General features: G+C 39.6%; 3 protein-coding genes across 3 annotated transcripts in view; all 3 read right to left on the reverse strand.

Annotated features, from left to right (window-relative positions):
- Positions 1-1,695, reverse strand: part of LOC140478649 (uncharacterized) — a gene marked incomplete at its 5' end in the record, with an annotated part of 83,185 nt that extends 81,490 nt beyond the window's left edge. Inside the window, one exon of the mRNA XM_072571864.1 lies at positions 1,566-1,695. Coding sequence (XP_072427965.1) covers positions 1,566-1,695 — 130 coding nt within the window. The remainder of the gene's footprint in view (positions 1-1,565) is intronic.
- Positions 1,696-6,218: 4,523 nt separating this feature from the next.
- LOC140478650 (uncharacterized) lies at positions 6,219-16,386 on the reverse strand (the record flags this gene model as incomplete). The annotated part of the gene is made up of 5 exons (XM_072571865.1): positions 6,219-6,397; positions 8,033-8,158; positions 13,032-13,157; positions 14,505-14,630; positions 16,257-16,386. Coding segments are annotated over 5 exons (687 nt in total), but the record flags the coding sequence as incomplete, so codon positions are not given.
- Positions 16,387-17,542: 1,156 nt separating this feature from the next.
- Positions 17,543-21,124, reverse strand: part of LOC140478651 (uncharacterized) — a 30,448-nt gene continuing 26,866 nt past the window's right edge. The window contains exons 14-16 of the mRNA XM_072571866.1: positions 20,950-21,075; positions 17,729-17,854; positions 17,543-17,562 (exon numbers count right to left, since the gene is read on the reverse strand). Of these exons, the coding sequence (XP_072427967.1) occupies positions 17,543-17,562; positions 17,729-17,854; positions 20,950-21,075 (272 nt within the window). The remainder of the gene's footprint in view (positions 17,563-17,728; positions 17,855-20,949; positions 21,076-21,124) is intronic.

Raw genomic sequence — 21,124 nt, forward strand, 5'->3', positions numbered from 1 at the left:
CCATGGTCTCATTAGTTTCTCAGTTTTCTGTCTTCTGAGAACTAACAACAATACATTTTATGATTTCTCTAAATGAAGTATAATCCCTGGTTCTTTAAGCTTGACCCAGAATTTTAGAGAAAGTAGCCATGATTAGACATGTACATCTGCGTATACCTAATATCGTTGCTCACAAATATATCAAATGGCCATGTGGGGCCATGTGATTGTATCAGTGACATGACATTTCATTTTCTACACTTTGCCCTCATACCTGCAAGGCTCTCACTACAATTTCTGCTCAACAATAAGATTGGTTAATGGCGAGTTCATGGACACAAAATGCATAGCTTTTTTGGTCCAATTCAATAATCTGTGAACCCATCACAGCCTGATGTATTCTTTCACCTTTTCCACAACTGACTCTGAATGTAAACAAACTCAACGGCACAGCGACAGGGTTTAAGTTTGAACCTCCTTCTTATTACATACAGATGGAGCTCAAAAGATTTCTTTTCAACCAATATTCATTGACAGAGCTTTGGTTTGTCCTGCTTTGTCCGAAATTCCAAAATCAGCAATGGATGAGTAAATGTGCAATTAAATATTTCTAGCATCACAAACGGAACTCTGTGCTGCGGTTGTGCCATTTATTTCGAAGAAACTTGGGGTATGAAGCACCCATTTGTGTTGTTGAAGATGTCAGTGCAAAGTTATGTGATTTTTGAACATTCATCGATGTCGAAGGAAACCTTTCCGATGTTTCCTCCCTTTGCTCCCTCGCTATGAGACCAGTCTTGCCAATCTACTAGTCATGTTTGAAAAATGTTGTGCTGGAAAAACACAGCAGGCCAGGCAGCATGCGAGGAGCAGGAGAATTCCAGAAGAAGGGCTTATGCCTGAAACGTCTGGTACTCCAGCATCTGCAGTCCTCACTTTCTCCCAATCTACTACTCATGCTGACTGCACAGCCAGTGCCATGTAAATAGCTTCTCTCATGTAAATATCTTCTGGAAGCTGACAACAATACTGTTATCATCTGTCGAAATGAAATATGAACTATGGTTCTACAAGTTTGACTCAGTATGTTCGAGAAAGTAGCCATGATATGACATGAACACTTGCATATCTCCATTACCTTTTCTCTCAAATATATCACATGACCCGTGCGCCGGTTTCCTCCCACAATACAAAAATGTGCAGGTTAGGTGAATTGGCCATGCTAAGTTTCCCGTAGGGTCAGGTGAAGGGGCAAATGTAGTGGGATGGGTCTGGCTGGGTTGCGCTTCGGCAGGTCGGTTCTGGACTTTTTGGGCCGAAGGGTCTTTTTTCACACTGAAAGTAATCTAATCTAATCTAACCATTTGATGTCATGCGACTGTATTAGTGGCATAACGTTTCAAATTCTGCATTTCCCCCTCACAGTTATAAGGCTCCGACTACAAACTTGAAATGACACGGATTATCTTGGAAATCATAAGCTCACAGCTCACAAATGAAACTGTTTGATGTACATTCCGCAAAGTGGTAATCTTCAAACATTAACAGCGTGATATGCATGTAATATTTGGAGAAAAATGTCCTACCAACACAACGTGAAGTGTTTGTTGCGTTGATGCTGTACCCAGGAAGGCAGCTGCATGTGAAGCTTCCAATTGTATTATTGCAGACTTGTTCACAATTCGATGTGTTGGTTGCGCATTCATCTATATCTACACAAAAAAGTCCAATTTTTGATTACTGACTTTGTTTGACATTCGACAGTGGCTTAGAAATTTACATCACATGATCTCATCAGTTTCTCACGACTCTGTTATGTAAATATCTTCTGTAAACTGACGACAATACTTTTATGATCTGTCTAAATGAAATATGAACTATGGTTCTGCAAGCTTGACTCAGAATGTTAGAGAAAGTAGCCATGATTGGAAATCAACAGCTGCATATCTCCGTTACCTTTTCTCTCAAATATATCACATGACCATGTGATGCCATGCGACTGTATTAGTGGCATAACCTTTCACTTTCTGCACTCCGCCATCACACCTACAATGCTCCGACAACAACTTCTGCTCAAAAATAGGATTGCTTAATGGTGGGTCGATGGGTACAAAATGTAAAGCTTTTTTGGTCCAAGTTGATAATCTTTGAAACCATCACATACTGATGAATTCTTTCACCTTGTTTCCAGCTGACTGTGAACTTTGACAAACACAAATGCACAGCTAGAGGGTTTAAGGTTGAACTTCCTTCTTATTTCATTCAGATGAAATGACTTCTTTTCAACCAATTTTCATAGACACAGCGTTGGTGTGTCCTGCATTGCTTGAAATTCCAAAATCCTCAATGGATGAGTAAACGTGCAATTAAATATTTCTAGCATCACAAATGGAAGTCTGTGCTGTGGGTGTGGAATTCATTTTGACAATTAGGGGCATGAAGCATCCATTTGTGTTGATGAAGATTTCAGTGAGAATTTATGTGATTTTTGAACATTCATCGATGTCTAAGGAAACCTTTCCGATGCTTCCTCCCTTTGCTCCCTTGCTATGAGACCAGTCTTGCCAATCTACTACTCATGCTGACTGCACCGCCAGTGCAATCTCTTATGTTCATATCCACTCTAAACTGGCAACAATAGATTTCAAAGACATTCCATGAATTGTGAAATATGTTTTCTTCTGCTGGGCGAAATAACTTCTTGAACATACACATAAACGTGGTTATTCTGTCCTCATCAAGGGGCATTTCTCCCCAAGTTTAGTAATATGTGATTAACAGTATGCCAATAAAGAACAAAGCACAATTATGAGCATTAATTGAGAAGTCCTCAGAATGTATAAGAATACGTTGTTTCACAGCACTTAGCGCCATCATACTGGCATCAACCTGTCTGCAAAGCGCATAAGTGGACAGCATTATAACAGGACACTGATTATCTTGGAAGTCAGAAGCTCACAGATCTCAATCGAAACTATTTGATGTCCATTTCACAAAGTGCTCATCTTAAACCATTAATAGTGTAATATGCATGTAATATTTGGATAAAAATATCCTACCATCACAACGTGAAGTGTTTGTTGCGTTGATGCTGTGCCCAGGAAGGCAGCTGCATGTGAAGCTTCCAATTGTATTATTGCAGACTTGTTCACAATTCGATGTGTTGGTTGCACATTCATCTATATCTACACAAAAAAGTCCAATTTTTGATCACTGACTTTATTTGACATTGGACAGTGCCCTAGAAATTTACATCCCATGGTCTCATTAGTTTCTCAGTTTTCTGTCTTCTGAGAACTAACAACAATACATTTTACGATTTTTTTAAATGACGTATAATCCCTGGTTCTTCAAGCTTGACGCAGAATTTTAGAGAAAGTAGCCATGATTAGACATGTACATCTGCGTATACCTCCTATCGTTGCTCATACATATATCAACTGGCCATGTGGGGCCATGTGATTGTATCAGTGACATGACATTTCATTTTCTGCACTTCCCCCTCATACCTGCAAGGCTCTCACTACAATTTCTGCTCAACAATAAGATTGGTTAATGGTGAGTTCATGGGCACAAAATGCATAGCTTTTTTGGTCCAATTCAATAATCTGTGAACCCATCACAGCCTGATGTATTCGTTCACCTTTTCCACAACTGACTCTGAATGTAAACAAACTCAACGCCAAACTGACAGGGTTTAAGTTTGAACCTCCTTCTTATTACATACAGATGGAGCTCAAATGATTTCTTTTCAACCAATATTCATTGACAGAGCTTTGGTTTTTCCTGCTTTGTCTGAAATTCCAAAATCATCAATGGATGAGTAAAGGTGCAATTGAATACTTCTAGCATCACAAACGGAAGTCTGTGCTGCGGTTGTGCCATTTATTTCGAAGAAACTTGGGGTATGAAGCACCCATTTGTGTTGTTGAAGATGTCAGTGCAAAGTTATGTGATTTTTGAACATTCATCGATGTCGAAGGAAACCTTTCCGATATTTCCTCCCTTTGCTCCCTCGCTATGAGACCAGTCTTGCCAATCTATTACTCATTTTTGAAAAATGTTGTGCTGGGAAAACACAGCAGGCCAGACAGCATCTGAGGAGCAGGAGAATTCCTGAAGAAGGGCTTATGCCCAAAACGTCTGGTACTCCAGCATCTGCAGTCCTCACTTTCTCCCAATCTACTGCTCATGCTGACTGCACAGCCAGTGTCATGTAAATAGCTTCTCTCATGTAAATATCTTCGTTAAACTGACAACAATACTGTTATCATCTGTCAAAATGAAATATGAACTATGGTTCTGCAAGTTTGACTCAGTATGTTAGAGAAAGTAGCCGTGATATGACATGAACACTTGCATATCTCCATTACCTTTTCTCTCAAATATATCACATGACCCGTGCGCCGGTTTCCTCCCACAATACAAAAATGTGCAGGTTAGGTGAATTGGCCATGCTAAGTTTCCCGTAGGGTTAGGTGAAGGGGCAAATGGAGTGGGGTGGGTCTGGGTGGGTTGCGTTTCGGCAGTTCGGTGTGGACATATTGGACCGAAGGGCCTGTTTTCACACTGCAAGTAATCTAATCTAAACTAACCATGTGATGTCATGCGACTGTATTAGTGCCATAACTTTTCAATTTCTGCATTTCCATCTCACACCTATAAGGCTCCGACTACAAACTTAAAATGACACGGATTATCTTGGAACTCATAAGCTCACAGCTCACAAATGAAACTGTTTGATGTACATTCCGCAAAGTGGTAATCTTCAATCATTAACAGCGTGATATGCATGTAATATTTGGATAAAAATGTCCTACCAACACAACGTGAAGTGTTTGTTGCGTTGATGCTGTACCCAGGAAGGCAGCTGCATGTGAAGCTTCCAATTGTATTATTGCAGACTTGTTCACAATTCGATGTGTTGGTTGCGCATTCATCTATATCTACACAAAAAAGTCCAATTTTTGATTACTGACTTTGTTTGACATTCGACAGTGGCTTAGAAATTTACATCACATGATCTCATCAGTTTCTCACGACTCTGTTATGTAAATATCTTCTGTAATCTGACGACAAAACCTTTATGATCTGTCTAAATGAAATATGAACTATGGTTCTGCAAGCTTGACTCAGAATGTTAGAGAAAGTAGCCATGATTGGAAATCAACAGCTGCATATCTCCCTTACCATTTCTCTCAAATATATCACATGACCATGTGATGCCATGCGGCTGTATTAATGGCATAACCTTTCACTATCTGCACTCCGACATCACACCTACAAGGCTCCGACTACAACTTCTGCTCAAAAATAGGATTGGTTAATGTTGACCACAAAATGCAAAGCTTTTTTGGTCCAAGTTGATAATCTTTGAAACCATCACATACTGATGAATTCTTTCACCTTGTACACAGCTGACTGTGAATTTTGACAAACTCAAATGCACAGCGAGAGGGTTTAAGGTTGAACCTCCTTCTTATTTCTTTCAGATGAAAAGACTTCTTTTCAAACAATTTTCATAGACACAGCGTTGGTGTGTCCTGCATTGCTTGAAATTCCAAAATTCTCATTGGATGAGTAAACGTGCAATTAAATATTTCTGGCATCACAAATGGAAGTCTGTGCTGTGGGTGTGGAATTCATTTTGACAATTAGGGGCATGAAGCATCCATTTGTGTTGATGAAGATTTCAGTGAGAATTTATGTGATTTTTGAACATTCATCGATGTCTAAGGAAACCTTTCCGATGCTTCCTCACTTTGCTCCCTTGCTATGAGACCAGTCTTGCCAATCTACTACTCATGCTGACTGCGCAGCCAGTGCAATCTCTTATGTTCATATCCACTCTAAACTGGCAACAATAGATTTCAAAGACATTCCATGAATTGTGAAATATGTTTTCTTCCGCTGTGCGAAAGAAACTTCTTGAACATACACATAAACGTGGTTATTCTGTCCTCATGAAGGGACATTATTCACCATGTTAAGTAATATGTGATTAGCATTAACAGTATACCAATAAAGAACAAAGCACAATGATGAGCATTAATTGAGAAGTCCTCAGAATGTATAAGAATACGTTGTTTCACAGCACTTCGCGCCATCATACTGGCATCAACCTGTCTGCAAAGTGCGTAAGTGTACAGCATTATAACAGGACACTGATTATCTTGGAAGTCAGAAGCTCACAGATCTCAATCGAAACTATTTGATGTCCATTTCACAAAGTGCTAATCTTAAACCATTAATAGCGTAATATGCATGTAATATTTGGATAAAAATATCCTACCATCACAACGTGAAGTGTTTGTTGCGTTGATGCTGTACCCAGGAAGGCAGCTGCATGTGAAGCTTCCAATTGTATTATTGCAGACTTGTTCACAATTCGATGTGCTGGTTGCACATTCATCTATATCTACACAAAAAAGTCCAATTTTTGATCACTGACTTTGTTTGACATTGGACAGTGCCCTAGAAATTTACAACCCATGGTCTCATTAGTTTCTCAGTTTTCTGTCTTCTGAGAACTAACAACAATACATTTTATGATTTCTCTAAATGAAGTATAATCCCTGGTTCTTCAAGCTTGACCCAGAATTTTAGAGAAAGTAGCCATGATTAGACATGTACATCTGCGTATACCTCCAATCGTTGCTCACACATATATCAAATGTCCGTGGGGGGCCATGTGATTGTATCAGTGACATGACATTTCATTTTGTACACTTCCCCCTCATACCTGCAAGACTCTAACTACAATTTCTGCTCAACAATAAGATTGGTTAATGGCCAGTTCATGGGCACAAACTGCATCGCTTTTTTGGTCCAATTCAATAATCTGTGAACCCATCACAGCCTGATGTATTCTTTCACCTTTTCCACAACTGACTCTGAATGTAAACAAACTCAACGCCAAACTGACAGGGTTTAAGCTTGAACCTCCTTCTTATTACATTCAGATGGAGCTCAAATGTTTTCTTTTCAACCAATATTCATTGACAGAGCTTTGGTTTTTCCTGCTTTGTCTGAAATTCCAAAATCATCAATGGATGAGTAAAGGTGCAATTGAATACTTCTAGCATCACAAACGGAAATCTGTGCTGCGGTTGTGCCATTTATTTCGAAGAAACTTGGGGTATGAAGCACCCATTTGTGTTGTTGAAGATGTCAGTGCAAAGTTATGTGATTTTTGAACATTCATCGATGTCGAAGGAAACCTTTCCGATGCTTCCTCCCTTTGCTCCCTCGCTATGAGACCAGTCTTGCCAATCTACTACTCATGTTTGAAAAATATTGTGCTGGAAAAACACAGCAGGCCAGGCAGCATTCGAGGAGCAGGAGAATTCCTGAAGAAGGGCTTATGCCTGAAACATCTGGTACTCCAGCATCTGCAGTCCTCACTTTCTCCCAATCTACTGCTCATGCTGACTGCACAGCCAGTGTCATGTAAATAGCTTCTCTCATGTCAATATCTTCTGGAAACTGACAACAATACTGTTATCAACTGTCGAAATGAAATATGAACTATGGTTCTGCAAGTTTGACTCAGTATGTGAGACAAAGTAGCCGTGATATGACATGAACACTTGCATATCTCCATTACCTTTTCTCTCAAATATATCACATGACCCGTGCGCCGGTTTCCTCCCACAATACAAAAATGTGCTGGTTATGTGAATTGGCCATGCTAAGTTTCCCGTAGGGTCAGGTGAAGGGGCAAACGTAGTGGGGTGGGTCTGGGTGGGTTGCGCTTCGGCAGGTTGGTGTGGACTTGTTGGGCCGAAGGGCCTGTTTTCACACTGCAAGTAATCTAATCTAATCTAACCATGTGATGTCATGCGACTGTATTAGTGGCATAATTTTTCACTTTCTGCATTTCCATCTCACACCTATAAGGCTCCGACTACAAACTTGAAATGACACGGATTATCTTGGAACTCATGAGCTCACAGCTCACAAATGAAACTGTTTGATGTATATTCCGCAAAGTGGTCATCTTCAATCATTAACAGCGTGATATGCATGTAATATTTGGATAAAAATGTCCTACCAACACAACGTGAAGTGTTTGTTGCGTTGATGCTGTACCCAGGAAGGCAGCTGCATGTGAAGCTTCCAATTGTATTATTGCAGACTTGTTCACAATTCGATGTGTTGGTTGCGCATTCGTCTATATCTACACAAAAAAGTCCAATTTTTGATTACTGACTTTGTTTGACATTAGACAGTGGCTTAGAAATTTACATCACATGATCTCATCAGTTTCTCACGACTTTGTTATGTAAATATCTTCTGTAATCTGACGACAATACTTTTATGATCTGTCTAAATGAAATATGAACTATGGTTCTGCAAGCTTGACTCAGAATGTTAGAGAAAGTAGCCATGATTGGAAATCAACAGCTGCATATCTCCCTTACCATTTCTCTCAAATATATCACATGACCACGTGATGCCATGCGACTGTATTAGTGGTATAACCTTTCACTTTCTGCACTCTGCCATCACACCTACAAGGCTCCGACTTCAACTTCTGCTCAAAGATAGGATTGGTTAATGGTGACCACAAAATGCAAAGCTTTTTTGTTCCAAGTTGATAATCTTTGAAACCATCACATACTGATGAATTCTTTCACTTTGTACACAACTGACTGTGAATGTTGACAAACTCAAATGCACAGCGAGAGGGTTTAAGGTTGAACCTCCTTCTTATTTCATTCAGATGAAAAGACTTCTTTTCAACCAATTTTCATTGACACACCGTTGGTGTGTCCTGCATTACTTGAAATTCCAAAATCCTCAATGCATGAGAAAATGTGCAATTAAATATTTCTAGCATCACAAACGGAAATCTGTGCTGTGGTTGTGCCATTCATTTCGAAGAAACTTGGGGTATGAAGCACCCATTTGTGTTGTTGAAGATGTCAGTGCAAAGTTACGAGATTTTTGAACATTCATCGATGTCGAAGGAAACCTTTCCGATGTTTCCTCCCTTTGCTCCCTCGCTATGAGACCAGTCTTGCCAATCTACTACTCATGTTTGAAAAATGTTGTGCTGGAAAAACACAGCAGGCCAGGCAGCATCCGAGGAGCAGGAGAATTCCTGAAGAAGGGCTTATGCCCGAAACGTCTGGTACTCCAGCATCTGCGGTCCTCACTTTCTCCCAATCAACTACTCATGCTGACTGCACAGCCAGTGCCATGTAAATAGCTTCTCTCATGTAAATATCTTCTGTAAACTGACAACAATACTGTTATCATCTGTCGAAATGAAATATGAACTATGGTTCTGCATGTTTGACTCAGGATGTTAGAGAAAGTAGCCATGATATGACATGAACACTTGCATATCTCCATTACCTTTTCTCTGAAATATATCACATGACCCGTGCGCCAGTTTTCTCCCACAATACAAAAATGTGCGGGTTAGGTGAACTGGCCATGCTAAGTTCCCGTAGGGTTAGGTGAAGGGGCTAATGTAGTGGGGTGGGTCTGGGTGGGTTGCGCTTTGGCAGGTCGGTGTGGACTTGTTGGGCCGAAGGGCCTGTTTTCACACAGAAAGTAATCTAATCTAATCTAACCATGTGATGTCATGCGACTGTATTAGTGGCATCACTTTTCACTTTCTGCATTCCATCTCACACCTATAAGGCTCCGACTACAAACTTGAAATGACACGGATTATCTTGGAAATCATAAGCTGACAGCTCACAAATGAAACTGTTTGATGTACATTCCGCAAAGTGGTAATCTTCAATCATTAACAGCGTGATATGCATGTAATATTTGGATAAAAATGTCCTACCATCACAAAGTGAAGTGTTTGTTGCGTTGATGCTGTACCCAGGAAGGCAGCTGCATGTGAAGCTTCCATTTGTATTATAGCAGACTTGTTCACAATTCGATGTGTTGGTTGTGCATTCATCTATATCTACACAAAAAAGTCCAATTTTTGATCACTGACTTTGTTTGACATTCGACAGTGGCTTAGAAATTTACATCACATGATCTCATCAGTTTCGCACAAATCTGTTATGTAAATATCTTCTGTAATCTGACGACAATACTTTTATGATCTGTCTAAATGAAATATGAACTATGGTTCTGCAAGCTTGACTCAGAATGTTAGAGAAAGTAGCCATGATTGGAAATCAACAGCTGCATATCTCTCTTACCATTTCTCTCAAATATATCACATGACCACGTGATGCCATGCGACTGTATTAGTGGCATAACCTTTCACTTTCTGCACTCCGCCATCACACCTACAAGGCTCCGACTTCAACTTCTGCTCAAAGATAGGATTGGTTAATGTTGACCACAAAATGCAATGCTTTTTTGGTCCAAGTTGATAATCTTTGAAACCATCACATACTGATGAATTCTTTCACCTTGTACACAGCTGACTGTGAATTTTGACAAACTCAAATGCACAGCGAGAGGGTTTAAGGTTGAACCTCCTTCTTATTTCATTCAGATGAAATGACTTCTTTTCAACCAATTTTCATTGACACAGCGTTGGTGTGTCCTGCATTGCTTGAAATTCCAAAATTCTCATTGGATGAGTAAACGTGCCATTAATTATTTCTAGCATCACAAATGGAAGTCTGTGCTGTGGGTATGGAATTCATTTTGACAATTAGGGGCATGAAGCATCCATTTGTGTTGATGAAGATTTCAGTGAGAATTTATGTGATTTTTGAACATTCATCTATGTTTAACGAAACCTTTCCGATGCTTCCTCCCTTTGCTCCCTTGCTATGAGACCAGTCTTGCCAATCTACTACTCATGCTGACTGCGCAGACAGTGCAATCTCTTATGTTCATATCCACTCTAAACAGGCAACAATAGATTTCAAAGACATTCCATGAATTGTGAAATATGTTTTCTTCCGCTGTGCGAAAGAAACTTCTTGAACATACACATAAACGTGGTTATTCTGTCCTCATGAAGGGACATTTCTCACCATGTTAAGTAATATGTGATTAGCATTAACAGTATGCCAATAAAGAACAAAGAATAATTGTGAGCATTAATTGAGAAGTCTTCAGAATGTATAAGAATACGTTGTTTCACAGCACTTAGCGCAATCATACTGGCATCAACCTGTCTGCAAAGCGCATAAGTATACAGCATTATAACAGGACACTGATTATCTTGGAAGTCAGAAGCTCACAGATCTCAATCGAAACTATTTGATGTCCATTTCACAAAGTGCGAATCTTAAACCATTAATTGCGTAATATGCATGTAATATTTGGATAAAAATATCCTACCATCACAACGTGAAGTGTTTGTTGCGTTGATTCTGTACCCAGGATGGCAGCTGCATGTGAAGCTTCCAATTGTATTATTGCAGACTTGTTCACAATTCGATGTGCTGGTTGCGCATTCATCTATATCTACACAAAAAAGTCCAATTTTTGATCACTGACTTTGTTTGACATTGGACAGTGCCCTAGAAATTTACATCCCATGGTCTCATTAGTTTCTCAGTTTTCTGTCATGTTATCATCTTCTGAGAACTAACAACAATACATTTTATGATTTTTCTAAATGAAGTATAATCCCTGGTTCTTCAAGCTTGACCCAGAATTTTAGAGAAAGTAGCCATGATTAGACATGTACATCTGCGTATACCTCCTGTCGTTGCTCACACATATATCAAATGGCCATGTGGGGCCATGTGATTGTATCAGTGACATGACATTTCATTTTCTACACTTCCCCCTCATACCTGCAAGGCTCTAACTACAATTTCTGCTCAACAATAAGATTGGTTAATGGCCAGTTCATGGGCACAAAATGCATAGATTTTTTGGTCCAATTCAATAATCTGTGAACCCATCACAGCCTGATGTATTCTTTCAACTTTTCCACAACTGACTCTGAATGTAAACAAACTCAACGCCAAACTGACAGGGTTTAAGTTTGAACCTCCTTCTTATTACATACAGATGGAGCTCAAATGATTTCTTTTCAACCAATATTCATTGACAGAGCTTTGGTTTTTCCTGCTTTGTCTGAAATTCCAAAATCATCAATGGATGAGTAAATGTGCAATTAAATATTTCTAGCATCACAAACGGAAATCTGTGCTGTGGTTGTGCCATTCATTTCGAAGAAACTTGGGGTATGAAGCACCCATTTGTGTTGTTGAAGATGTCAGTGCAAAGTTACGAGATTTTTGAACATTCATCGATGTCGAAGGAAACCTTTCCGATGTTTCCTCCCTTTGCTCCCTCGCTATGAGACCAGTCTTGCCAATCTACTACTCATGTTTGAAAAATGTTGTGCTGGAAAAACACAGCAGGCCAGGCAGCATCCGAGGAGCAGGAGAATTCCTGAAGAAGGGCTTATGCCCGAAACGTCTGGTACTCCAGCATCTGCAGTCCTCACTTTCTCTCAATCTACTACTCATGCTGACTGCACAGCCAGTGTCATGTAAATAGCTTCTCTCATGTAAATATCTTCTGTAAACTGACAACAATACTGTTATCATCTGTCGAAATGAAATATGAACTATGGTTCTGCAAGTTTGACTCAGTATGTTAGAGAAAGTAGCCGTGATATGACATGAACACTTGCATATCTCCATTACCTATTCTCTCAAATATATCACATGACCCGTGCGCCGGTTTCCTCCCACAATACAAAAATGTGCTGGTTTGGGGAACTGGCCATGCTAAGTTTCCCGTAGGGTTAGGTGAAGGGGCAAAGGTAGTGGGGTGGGTCTGGGTGGGTTGCGCTTTGGCAGGTCGGTGTGGACTTATTGGACCGAAGGGCCTGTTTTCACACTGCAAGTAATCTAATCTAATCTAACCATGTGATGTCATGCGACTGTATTAGTGGCATAACTTTTCACTTTCTGCATTTCCATCTCACACCTATAAGGCTCCGACTACAAACTTGAAATGACACGGATTATCTTGGAACTCATAAGCTCACAGCTCACAAATGAAACTGTTTGATGTACATTCCGCAAAGTGGTAATCTTCAATCATTAACAGCGTGATATGCATGTAATATTTGGATAAAAATGTCCTACCAACACAACGTGAAGTGTTTGTTGCGTTGATGCTGTACCCAGGAAGGCAGCTGCATGTGAAGTTTCCAATTGTATTATTGCAGACTTGTTCACAATTCGATGTGTTGGTTGTGCATTCATCTATATCTACACAAAAAAGTCCAATTTTTGATTACTGTCTTTGTTTGACATTAGACAGTGGCGTAGAAATTTACATCACATGATCTCATCAGTTTCTCACGACTCTGTTATGTAAATATCTTCTGTACTCTGACCACAATATTTTATGATCTGTCTAAATGAAATATGAACTATGGTTCTGCAAGCTTGACTCAGAATGTTAGAGAAAGTAGCCATGATTGGAAATCAACAGCTGCATATCTCCCTTACCATTTCTCTCAAATATATCACATGTGATGCCTTGCGACTGTATTAGTGGCATAACCTTTCACTTTCTGCACTCCACCATCACACCTACAAGGCTCCGACTACAACTTCTGCTCAAAAATAGGATTGGTTAATGGTGGTTCGATGAGCACAAAATGCAAAGCTTTTTTGGTCCAAGTTGATAATCTTTGAAACCATCACATACTGATGAATTCTTTCACCTTGTACACAGCTGACTGTGAATTTTGACAAACTCAAATGCACAGCGAGAGGGTTTAAGGTTGAACCTCCTTCTTATTTCATTCAGATGAAAAGACATCTTTTCAACCAATTTTCATTGACACAGCGTTGGTGTGTCCTGCATTGCTTGAAATTCCAAAATTCTCATTGGATGAGTAAACGTGCCATTAAATATTTCTAGCATCACAAATGGAAGTCTGTGCTGTGGGTGTGGAATTCATTTTGACAATTAGGGGCATGAAGCATCCATTTGTGTTGATGAAGATTTCAGTGAGAATTTATGTGATTTTTGAACATTCATCTATGTTTAACGAAACCTTTCCGATGCTTCCTCCCTTTGCTCCCTTGCTATGAGACCAGTCTTGCCAATCTACTACTCATGCTGACTGCGCAGACAGTGCAATCTCTTATGTTCATATCCACTCTAAACTGGCAACAATAGATTTCAAAGACATTCCATGAATTGTGAAATATGTTTTCTTCCGCTGTGCGAAAGAAACTTCTTGAACATACACATAAACGTGGTTATTCTGTCCTCATGAAGGGACATTTCTCACCATGTTAAGTAATATGTGATTAGCATTAACAGTATGCCAATAAGGAACAAAGCACAATTATGAGCATTAATTGAGAAGTCCTCAGAATGTATAAGAATACGTTGTTTCACAGCACTTAGCGCCATCATACTGGCATCAACCTTTCTGCAAAGCGCGTAAGTGTACAGCATTATAACAGGACACTGATTATCTTGGAAGACAGATGCTCACAGATCGCAATCGAAACTATTTGATGTCCATTTCACAAAGTGCTAATCTTAAACCATTAATAGCGTAATATGCATGTAATATTTGGATAAAAATATCCTACCATCACAACGTGAACTGTATGTTGCGTTGATTCTGTACCCAGGAAGGCAGCTGCATGTGAAGCTTCCAATTCTATTATTGCAGACCTGTTCACAATTCGATGTGCTGGTTGCGCATTCATCTATATCTACACAAAAAAGTCCAATTTTTGATTACTGTCTTTGTTTGACATTGGACAGTGCCCTAGAAATTTACAACCCACGGTCTCATTAATTTCTCAGTTTTCTGTCTTCTGAGAACTAACAACAATACATTTTACGATTTTTTTAAATGAAGTATAATCCCTGGTTCTTCAAGTTTGACCCAGAATTTTAGAGAAAGTAGCCATGATTAGACATGTACATCTGCGTATCCCTCCTATCGTTGCTCACACATATATCAACTAGCCATGTGGGGCCATGTGATTGTATCAGTGACATGACATTTCATTTTCTACACTTCCCCCTCATACCTGCAAGGCTCTAACTACAATTTCTGCTCAACAATAAGATTGTTTAATAGCGAGTTCATGGGCACAAAATGCATAGATTTTTTGGTCCAATTCAATAATCTGTGAACCCATCACAGCCTGATGTATTCTTTCAACTTTTCCACAACTGACTCTGAATGTAAACAAACTCAACGCCAAACTGACAGGGTTTAAGTTTGAACCTCCTTCTTATTACATACAGATGGAGCTCAAATGATTTCTTTTCAACCAATATTCATTGACAGAGCTTTGGTTTTTCCTGCTTTGTCTGAAATTCCACAATCATCAATGGATGAGTAAAGGTGAAATTGAATATTTCTCGCATCACAAACGGAAGTCTGTGCTGCAGTTGTGCCATTTATTTCGAAGAAATTTGGGGTATGAAGCACCCATTTATGTTGTTGAAGATGTCAGTGCAAAGTTATGTGATTTTTGAACATTCATCGATGTCGAAGGAAACCTTTCCGATGTTTCCTCCCTTTGCTCCCTCGCTATGAGACCAGTCTATTACTCATGTTTGAAAAATGTTGTGCTGGGAAAACACAGCAGGCCAGGCAGCATCTGAGGAGCAGGAGAATTCCTGAAGAAGGGCTTATGCCCGAAACGTCTGGTACTCCAGCATCTGCAGTCCTCACTTTCTCCCAATCTACTACTCATGCTGACTGCACAGCCAGTGCCATGTAAATAGCTTCTCTCATGTAAATATCTTCTGTAAAATGACAACAATACTGTTATCATGTGTCAAAATGAAATATGAATTATGGTTCTGCAAGTTTGACTCAGTATGTTAGAGAAAGTAGCCGTGATATGACATGAACACTTGCATATCTCCATTACCTTTTCTCTCAAATATATCACATGACCCGTGCGCCGGTTTCCTCCCACAATACAAAAATGTGCTGGTTAGGTGAATTGGCCATGCTAAGTTTCCCGTAGGGTTAGGTGAAGGGGCAAAGGTAGTGGGGTGGGTCTGGGTGGGTTGCGCTTCGGCAGTTCGGTGTGGACTTATTGGACCGAAGGGCCTGTTTTCACACTGCAAGTAATCTAATCTAATCTAACCATGTGATGTCATGCGACTGTATTAGTGGCATAACTTTTCAATTTCTGCATTTCCATCTCACACCTATAATGCTCCGACTACAAACTTGAAATGACACGGATTATCTTGGAACTCATAAGCTCACAGCTCACAAATGAAACTGTTTGATGTACATTCCACAAAGTGGTAATCTTCAATCATTAACATCGTGATATGCATGTAATATTTGGATAAAAATGTCCTACCAACACAACGTGAAGTGTTTGTTGCGTTGATGCTGTACCCAGGAAGGCAGCTGCATGTGAAGCTTCCAATTGTATTATTGCAGACTTGTTCACAATTCGATGTGTTGGTTGCGCATTCATCTATATCTACACAAAAAAGTCCAATTTTTGATTACTGTCTTTGTTTGACATTAGACAGTGGCTTAGAAATTTACATCACATGATCTCATCAGTTTCTCACGACTCTGTTATGTAAATATCTTCTGTAATCTGACGACAATACTTTTGTGATCTGTCTAAATGAAATATGAACTATGGTTCTGCAAGCTTGACTCAGAATGTTAGAGAAAGTAGCCATGGTTGGAAATCAACAGCTGCATATCTCCCTTACCATTTCTCTCAAATATATCACATGACCACGTGATGCCATGCGGCTGTATTAATGGCATAACCTTTCACTTTCTGCATTCCGCCATCACACCTACAAGGCTCCGACTACAACTTCTGCTCAAAAATAGGATTGGTTAATGTTGACCACAAAATGCAAAGCTTTTTTGGTCCATGTTGATAATCTTTGAAACCATCACATACTGATGAATTCTTTCACCTTGTATACAGCTGACTGTGAATTTTGACAAACTCAAATGCACAGCGAGAGGGTTTAAGGTTGAACCTCCTTCTTATTTCATTCAGATGAAAAGACTTCTTTTCCACCAATTTTCATAGACACAGCGTTGGTATGTCCTGCATTGCTTGAAATTCCAAAATTCTCATTGGATGAGTAAAAGTGCCATTAAATATTTCTGGCATCACAAATGGAAGTCTGTGCTGTGGGTGTGGAATTCATCTTGACAATTAGGGGCATGAAGCATCCATTTGTGTTGATGAAGATTTCAGTGAGAATTTATGTGATTTTTGAACATTCATCGATGTCTAAGGAAACCTTTCCGATGCTTCCTCCCTTTGCTCCCTTGCTATGAGACCAGTCTTGCCAATCTACTACTCATGCTGACTGCTCCGCCAGTGCAATCTCTTATGTTCATATCCACTCTAAACTGGCAACAATAGATTTCAAAGACATTCCATGAATTGTGAAATATGTTTTCTTCCGCTGTGCGAAAGAAACTTCTTGAACATACACATAAACGTGGTTATTCTGTCCTCATGAAGGGACATGTCTCACCAAGTTAAGTAATATGTGATTAGCATTAACAGTATGCCAATAAAGAACAAAGCACAATTATGAGCATTAATTGAGAAGTCCTCAGAATGTATAAGAATACGTTGTTTCACAGCACTTAGCGCCATCATACTGGCATCAACCTTTCTGCAAAGAGCGTAAGTGTACAGCATTATAACAGGACACTGATTATCTTGGAAGTCAGAAGCTCACAGATCGCAATCGAAACTATTTGATGTCCATTTCACAAAGTGCTAATCTTAAACCATTAATAGCGTAATATGCATGTAATATTTGGATAAAAATATCCTACCATCACAACGTGAAGTGTTTGTTGCGTTGATGCTGTACCCAGGAAAGCAGCTGCATGTGAAGCTTCCAATTGTATTATTGCAGACTTGTTCACAATTCGATGTGCTGGTTGCACATTCATCTATATCTACACAAAAAAGTCCAATTTTTGATCACTGACTTTGTTTGACATTGGACAGTGCCCTAGAAATTTACATCCCATGGTCTCATTAGTTTCTCAGTTTTCTGTCTTCTGAGAACTAACAACAATACATTTTATGATTTCTCTAAATGAAGTATAATCCCTGGTTCTTCAAGCTTGACCCAGAATTTTAGAGAAAGTAGCCATGATTAGACATGTACATCTGCGTATACATCCTATCGTTGCTCACACATATATCAAATGTCCATGTGGGGCCATGTGATTGTATCAGTGACATGACATTTCATTTTGTACACTTCCCCCTCATACCTGCAAGGCTCTAACTACAATTTCTGCTCAACAATAAGATTGGTTAATGGCCAGTTCATGGGCACAAAATGCATAGATTTTTTGGTCCAATTCAATAATCTGTGAACCCATCACAGCCTGATGTATTCTTTCACCTTTTCCACAACTGACTCTGAATGTAAACAAAGTCAAGGGCACAGCGACAGGGTTTAAGTTTGAACCTCCTTCTTATTACATACAGATGGAGCTCAAATGATTTCTTTTCAACCAATATTCATTGACAGAGCTTTGGTTTTTCCTGCTTTGTCTGAAATTCCAAAATCATCAATGGTTGAGTAAAGGTGCAATTGAATACTTCTAGCATCACAAACGGAAGTCTGTGCTGCGGTTGTGCCATTTATTTCGAAGAAACTTGGGGTATGAAGCACCCATTTGTGTTGTTGAAGATGTCAGTGCAAAGTTATGTGATTTTTGAACATTCATCGATGTCAAAGGCAACCTTTCCGATGTTTCCTCCCTTTGCTCCCTCGCTATGAGACCAGTCTTGCCAATCTACTACTCATGTTTGAAAAATGTTGAGCTGGAAAAACACAGCAGGCCAGGCAGCATCCGAGGAGCAGGAGAATTCCTGAAGAAGGGCTTATGCCCGAAACGTCTGGTACTCCAGCATCTGCAGTCCTCACTTTCTCTCAATCTACTACTCATGCTGACTGCACAGCCAGTGTCATGTAAATAGCTTCTCTCATGTCAATATCTTCTGGAAACTGACAACAATACTGTTATCATCTGTCGAAATGAAATATGAACTATGGTTCTGCAAGTTTGACTCAGTATGTGAGACAAAGTAGCCGTGATATGACATGAACACTTGCATATCTCCATTACCTTTTCTCTCAAATATATCACATGACCCGTGCGCCGGTTTCCTCCCACAATACAAAAATGTGCTGGTTAGGTGAATTGGCCATGCTAAGTTTCCCGTAGGGTTAGGTGAAGGGGCAAACGTAGTGGGGTGGGTCTGGGTGGGTTGCGCTTCGGCAGGTCGTTGTGGACTTGTTGGGCCGAAGGGCCTGTTTTCACACTGCAAGTAATCTAATCTAATCTAACCATGTGATGTCATGCGACTCTATTAGTGGCATAATTTTTCACTTTCTGCATTTCCATCTCACACCTATAAGGCTCCGACTACAAACTTGAAATGACACGGATTATCTTGGAACTCATGAGCTCACAGCTCACAAATGAAACTGTTTGATGTATATTCCGCAAAGTGGTAAGCTTCAATCATTAACAGCGTGATATGCATGTAATATTTGGATAAAAATGTCCTACCATCACAACGTGAAGTGTTTGTTGCGTTGATGCTGTACCCAGGAAGGCAGCTGCATGTGAAGCTTCCAATTGTATTATTGCAGACTTGTTCACAATTCGATGTGTTGGTTGCGCATTCGTCTATATCTACACAAAAAAGTCCAATTTTTGATTACTGACTTTGTTTGACATTAGACAGTGGCTTAGAAATTTACATCACATGATCTCATCAGTTTCTCACGACTTTGTTATGTAAATATCTTCTGTAATCTGACGACAATACTTTTATGATCTGTCTAAATGAAATATGAACTAAGGTTCTGCAAGCTAGACTCAGAATGTTAGAAAAAGTAGCCATGATTGGAAATCAACAGCTGCATATCTCCCTTACCATTTCTCTCAAATATATCACATGACCACGTGATGCCATGCGGCTGTATTAATGGCATTCTGCATTCCGCCATCACACCTACAAGGCTCCGACTACAACTTCTGCTCAAAAATAGGATTGGTTAATGTTGACCACAAAATGCAAAGCTTTTTTGGTCCAAGTTGATAATCTTTGAAACCATCACATACTGATGAATTCTTTCACCTTGTACACAGCTGACTGTGAATTTTGACAAACTCAAATGCACAGCGAGAGGGTTTAAGGTTGAACCTCCTTCTTATTTCATTCAGATGAAAAGACTTCTTTTCCACCAATTTTCATAGACACAGCGTTGGTATGTCCTGCATTGCTTGAAATTCCAAAATTCTCATTGGATGAGTAAAAGTGCCATTAAATGTTTCTGGCATCACAAATGGAAGTCTGTGCTGTGGGTGTGGAATTCATCTTGACAATTAGGGGGTTGAAGCATCCATTTGTGTTGATGAAGATTTCAGTGAGAATTTATGTGATTTTTGAACATTCATCGATGTCTAAGGAAACCTTTCCGATGCTTCCTCCCTTTGCTCCCTTGCTATGAGACCAGTCTTGCCAATCTACTACTCATGCTGACTGCACCGCCAGTGCAATCTCTTATGTTCATATCCACTCTAAACAGGCAACAATAGATTTCAAAGACATTCCATGAATTGTGAAATATGTTTTCTTCCGCTGTGCGAAAGAAACTTCTTGAACATACACATAAACGTGGTTATTCTGTCCTCATGAAGGGACATGTCTCACCAAGTTAAGTAATATGTGATTAGCATTAACAGTATGCTAATAAAGAACAAAGCACAATTATGAGCATTAATTGAGAAGTCCTCAGAATGTATAAGAATACGTTGTTTCACAGCACTTAGCGCCATCATACTGGCATCAACCTTTCTGCAAAGAGCGTAAGTGTACAGCATTATAACAGGACACTGATTATCTTGGAAGTCAGAAGCTCACAGATCGCAATCGAAACTATTTGATGTCCATTTCACAAAGTGCTAATCTTAAACCATTAATAGCGTAATATGCATGTAATATTTGGATAAAAATATCCTACCATCACAACGTGAAGTGTTTGTTGCGTTGATGCTGTACCCAGGAAAGCAGCTGCATGTGAAGCTTCCAATTGTATTATTGCAGACTTGTTCACAATTCGATGTGCTGGTTGCACATTCATCTATATCTACACAAAAAAGTCCAATTTTTGATCACTGACTTTGTTTGACATTGGA

This window comes from Chiloscyllium punctatum, chromosome 6, assembly GCF_047496795.1.
Source record: "Chiloscyllium punctatum isolate Juve2018m chromosome 6, sChiPun1.3, whole genome shotgun sequence".
NCBI lineage: Eukaryota > Metazoa > Chordata > Chondrichthyes > Orectolobiformes > Hemiscylliidae > Chiloscyllium > Chiloscyllium punctatum.